The 5,890-nt window shown below is 31.8% G+C and overlaps 1 protein-coding gene across 1 annotated transcript in view; it reads left to right on the plus strand.

Moving 5' to 3' along the window:
• LOC106468751 (vacuolar protein sorting-associated protein 51 homolog) overlaps positions 1-5,890 on the plus strand; it is a 112,481-nt gene that overhangs the window by 65,285 nt on the left and 41,306 nt on the right. Inside the window, exon 11 of the mRNA XM_022397105.1 lies at positions 5,450-5,607. Within this exon, the coding sequence (XP_022252813.1) occupies positions 5,450-5,607 (158 nt within the window). The remainder of the gene's footprint in view (positions 1-5,449; positions 5,608-5,890) is intronic.

The following is a 5,890-nucleotide window of genomic DNA, read 5'->3' on the forward strand; positions in this document are numbered from 1 at the left end:
AGAAAAACATAAGTTCAAGAAGTCTTGATAGAAATGAATAAAAATCCTATAACACGAGCACTTTCGAAAGTTGGACCTTTCTTCTTCAGGGGCAAACTGGGAATGGTGGTGTAATTGAATAAGTGATATATATAAAGGGAGTTTAGTGACATCGTGAAGGTCATCCGGTTTTCCAGGAAATGTTTAGTCTACTTCTCTCTGTACTGTTGTAAGCATCTCATTTCTGGTATGGTGTAGCCGATGGTGAGAATGTATGTGAAAAGGTGTTAGGGATATTTTACTTTAGAAATGGATAAATATATGTATATTTAAGACTATACTTAAGTGTTTGGGTAAAATAAAGGTGACACCTGGAAACTGATTGAAAACGATATGTTATGCTAATTAATTTATAAAAACAGGTATGGAAAATTATCTTAAATAAATAGTAAGTTTCAGGAAATTCAGCAATCACATGAAGTAAATAGACTATCCTAGTACGAACTTCCATTGAATCTTCTGGAAATGAGGTGAATGTAGGAAGTTTTCTGTTGTAATGTGTGTGTGTGTGTGTGCACTATTTTTGGCAGTTTGATGATCACTGGCAGTGCTAGTGGTATACTACAATTCTGAATTGAGGCTTCCTACCCATTTACACAGATAATCTTATCAGACAAGGCAGTGTTTTCTTGCAAGATATGGCTCCTGCTTAGTCAGATCAATTCAACGAATTATGACTTGAAGATCAGGGTATTATCGCTCTCTCGCTACTAAGCTATTGACCAGATATGGATCCTGTCATGGATGTGTGATCCATTCTTGATTATCCTCTGCAAAACTATTCAAAATAATCAACTTCTAGGGATACACTTATCCTAGTTCTTCAACAGGAGTAAGATGCAATGCCACAGGCTCTGATTTCAGACCTTGTAAATATGATGTGTAACTGTGTTTTTGTCTTAGATATTGTAAGTTACAGAACCATTTACCCCTTTACTGCAAGACTGCACTCTTTAAATTCCGTTGTGTACGTCACTAGGTTTTACTGAGTTACATTTAAAATTTAATTAAACTACTTTACTTTCCATGTATTTTAATGAAATTAGCATTATCAAGTACATTATTATTTAAGTTTTGATTCCTTTATTTCAAAATAAACTTCTAAAACAATACTTAAAACTTCATTTTTGTTGTCACGTGATGCACTAGTGTTAAAAAATATCTTTACTTTCATGTCTACTACATCAGTAGTGCACCATCTGCAGTGTATGTGTATGCTTAGACACAAAACTATGTGTACAGGGCTGTTTACCAATCACTTATTTCAAATTCCATCTGGTCAATTAGCAGAACAAAGTAGTATTCTTCCCTTCTGACAGTAGCCAGTAGTAGAAAGGGGAATTCTACACCAATATATTCATATTTGAAATAGAAGTTTATAAACAATAGGAAGAGCTAATATTAAACTATAATCTCTCAATGGTTATTTTAAAACTGGTGAGCATTATTCGTTCACAAGCTCATCAAATTGCTAAGGCATTGTTGGCGTTCATTGTTGCTAGCACATAGTTTTTTTTCTCTCACCTTATACATATTATTTTGATAGACAGTTAAATTGTATTTAGGTTTTTACTTTTATATTTTAGTTATTTACACATCTTTTAGTTTTGAAAGGTTTAATAACTGTTTTAGTATAACCCAAGCTTTACCTTGCTCCACAAAGCTTATGTAACTTAGCCAGATGAAAAACATTTTGCCAGAGGCTAAAGTATGTCTGCTGATGATACTGTTATATTGTCTGTGGGCATCCATTGGTGTGTGTTGACATAAATTATCAACAGTAAAGAGCAAGAAAGAAAGTAAAACATTATAATTAAGAACTGACTTGTATAATATTAAAATTTGATTTATTATCTATGATTTGAAGTAAAGTTTGTTCGTATACCTTGATAATTAGTAGTTTAATTAAATTTTGAATGTAACTCACTAAAATGTTGTGACATGTGCAGTTTGACCTGCCTGCATGCTAAATGTTAATCATGTACGCACATACTTAATGTGCAATCAGTCATGTAGGAACATTCACGTTCTCTTCCAGAGCATGGGAGTCACCAGTTTCCCATATGTCATGCTATTGCCGATTTTTCATTGTGAGATTTGCTTATCGACTGAAGTATGAACTCAAAACTATCACACCAAACATTTATAATTCTATGAAAAGTAAAACTGAAATACCAGAGGAGGCATTCAGTCAAAACTCTGAAGATGGGACATGTGATAACAGATATTATTGTCAACATAGGATATACTATAAACCAGTACTGGTACTGACAACCAGGTACCGGTAGTGGATGCCAAGTTCTGCTGGTACTGTTACCGACTGCAAACCCTGGTTATGTGTATATATGCTAATAATACGCTAAAAAGGTCACTAACATTTCTGGTATAACAATTAAAAATTTCTAAAACAACAACTTTTTCATCTACTACTTACCTATCTGATCATGTCAGCAGGGCTAGTGCCAAGAAGGCTCAGATAATCACTATAAAATTTCTCCAGCAATAAAAATCCATATGTATATATATATACACAGGTATAATATAAATGGTAAACATATATATGTATTTAAATATCTTTTCAACCCAACGGATGATGCTACAAATCTATGAATAAACATACAACAGTTTCTAAAGGTAAAGTATATACTTTATACAGGTATAATTTAAAAAGTAAAAGAATAAGAGTATTAAAAAATTATTAATTTTAAAATTAAGTAGGGATCCTGCTGCAAAAAGTAATGAAACAAATTAAAACCACAATCACTTTGGCAGCTTTATACACTTATCTGTAGGTCAAAGTAAGGATTAAATTTTATAAATTTGTATTGTGGTTTTAATTCTTGTAAAAGTTATAGCTATCAGGGATATGGCTATACTGAAAGTTTATAGATGTTGTTTCCATTCCATGGACATATAATAACTGAATAAATAAAGAGGAAAACATTAAAATTTTAACAGAAAGTAGGAATCGTTGGTTATTCGTATAATTGCTATAAGAGGTATCCAAAACAAAATAAATGCTGTAATAAAAAGTACACAAACAAGTAAAGTGATACTAGTTGGATAGATTTTAAAATGATTTTCAATTCCTACTTTACCTTCAGAAAGACAGTACTGTAAACTTTTTTTTTTTCCTAATGATGTTGGTGTTCCACAATATAATTTTTTGTATTTCAAATAATGTGCAATTTAGAATACAAAATATTATCAAACAAATAATAGATTGTCCTAAAACTTTAATAACTTAACTGGCTTTCTAACTAATCTATATTAAGTGGGTTAAACGATTTGTTTAACTGATTGAGATGAACAACACAATAGCAAACAATGAAAATGAGGCCAAATGTTTCAAAACCAGGTGCATGAATGAACTAGCCTTGTAAAGAATTCAGTAAAGCAGAATTTTCTCCTTCTATTGATTATGAATAATCCAAAAGCAAATGTCAGAAAAAATTACTGATATTTTTTGAAAGACTGGATGTGATAAGAAGGTCATGGCATATGAATTTGACTTTCTTGTTTATACCTCAGTAAATCAAGAAGCTTAGAAGCTATAAATCTAAATTATGGCTGAGCATCATCTATAGTATTCAGAGTGTGTAATTTGTGCCAAACTTGGAATATCATACAGGAATAGAAAAAAACCTAAAATGGTCAATTCAGAGAGAATAAGTATCATAGAATACAGAGAAATGAAGATCCAAAATTTATTTAAATATTTTTCTTTGAAATTAAGAAATTAAAAGTTGTATGATATTAAAATTTGAATTATAAATTATAAACACCACAATAGCAAACAATTAAAATGATTGTTTCTTTGTTATTAAGCACAAAGCTACACAATGGGCTATCTGTGCTCTGCCCACCACGGGTATCGAAACCCGGATTTTAGCATTGTAAGTCTGCAGACATACCGCTGTACCACTGGGGGGCCAATTAAAATGAGGCCAAATATTTCAAAACTAGGTGCATGAATCAACTAGCCTTGTAAATAATTCTGTAAGGTAGAATTTTCTCTTTCTGTTGGTTATGATTTGCTAACTCAGAAGAATGGATACTTGTAGATTTACTAACTTAGAGGAAAGGATACCTGTAGACTTACTAACTTAAAGGAAAGGCTACCTGTAGAATTACTAACTTAGAGGAAAGGATACCTGTAGACTTACTAACTTAGAAGAAAGGCTACCTGTAGATTTACTAACTTAGAGGAAAGGATACCTGTAGACTTACTAACTTAAAGGAAAGGCTACCTGTAGATTTACTAACTTAGAGGAAAGGATACCTGTAGACTTACTAACTTAGAGGAAAGGATACCTGTAGATTTACTAACTTAGAGGAAAGGATACCTGTAGACTTACTAACTCAGAGGAAAGGCTACCTTTAGATTTACTAACTTAGAGGAAAGGCTACCTGTAGACTTAAGAAGACCTGTAGACCTGTAGAATTAAGAAATTAATACTTGTATGATATTAAGATTTGAATTATAAATTATGCTTTTATGCCAAACTTATTGACAAACATTGGTAATAAGTTTAATTACTTTTGAATGTAACTCTGTAAAAAAGGTTGTGACATGAAGTTTCACCCACAAAAATTCAGAGAATTAAAGAAGTTAGTAAAGTTTGATAATATTCAATGGCATTGATACTCTTCATATCTTTCAGAGCATTTAGAGAGGGCCTGGCATGGCCAGGTGATTATGGCACTTGGCTCCCAGCATGAGCGTCGTGGTTCGAATTCCTGTCCCACCAAATGTGTTCGGCCTTTTGCCCATGGGAGCTTTAAAATGTGACAGTCAATCCCATTATCCATTGGTAAAAGAGTAACCCAAAAAATTAGGGACAGCTAGCACAGATAGACCTCATGTAGTTTTGCACAAAATTCAAAACAAATCAAACCATTTAGAGAGTTAAACATTTTAAGCACTTTGATTTTAAAGTAAATGTTTCATATGATTGTCAGAAACTAATATTACTACAAAACATAAACATCTAGTTATCTTTTATTTAAAGGAGGTTACTTTTGTTATTTGTTATCCATACAGAATAGAGTAGTGCTTTTGTGGTGATTATTATTCTTTCTGTTGTAAGTAAAGTTTAGTCTAAGTTGAAATTGACCTCGTATAAACATAGAATAGTTCACTTTCAGTTTTTATGGTGTATATCATCTGAAGAACTTAATTAAAACATCTCTTCTTTAACGACTGTATCAAAATATAAGAAAACAACTCCAGTGGTGGAGATCATTGTGACCTGGTGAAACATTTTTTTCTGCTGGAAACTCTCAAAAAAATAAGAATGAAATGTATACCATGATATACAAAGTTTATAATTTGAATGAATATTTGTTGGAAACATTTACAAATAAGTTACATTTCCAAAGGCTTAAATTATAAAAAAAAATACTAAAGATAATTGAAAAGATAATTAGTTTTATTTTAGTCTTTAAAAACTTATTTCTAATTCAGAAAGAAAGTGGTGAATTCACTGTTTTGGTGAGGGCTTTAGATCGGTTCCACCGCAGACTTCAAGCAATGAACAAGTTGCTACCTGACTCTGATTTTTCTAGGTAAGGCTAAAATATATGAAAATACTTGATTGTCAAGTCTTGCATGAAAAATATTTTGATTTATTGAAAATATGAGGACACAAGGAAATATTTAGAAAACTTTATAAACAGAAATCTTCACATGTGAAGTATTAGGTCGTCAAGAAATTAATGTACTGTTTTGGAACACTCAGCAAACACCCACCCCCCCAAAAAAAAAAAACGTTCCTCCCCAAAAAAAGTAAAATAAGCTGCCTATCCCTCGCATTAGTGTAGCCTATATAATGTGTAAAGTTTAGTATAC

The sequence above is a fragment of the Limulus polyphemus genome, unplaced genomic scaffold (genome assembly GCF_000517525.1).
Source record: "Limulus polyphemus unplaced genomic scaffold, Limulus_polyphemus-2.1.2 Scaffold3146, whole genome shotgun sequence".
Lineage (NCBI taxonomy): Eukaryota > Metazoa > Arthropoda > Merostomata > Xiphosura > Limulidae > Limulus > Limulus polyphemus.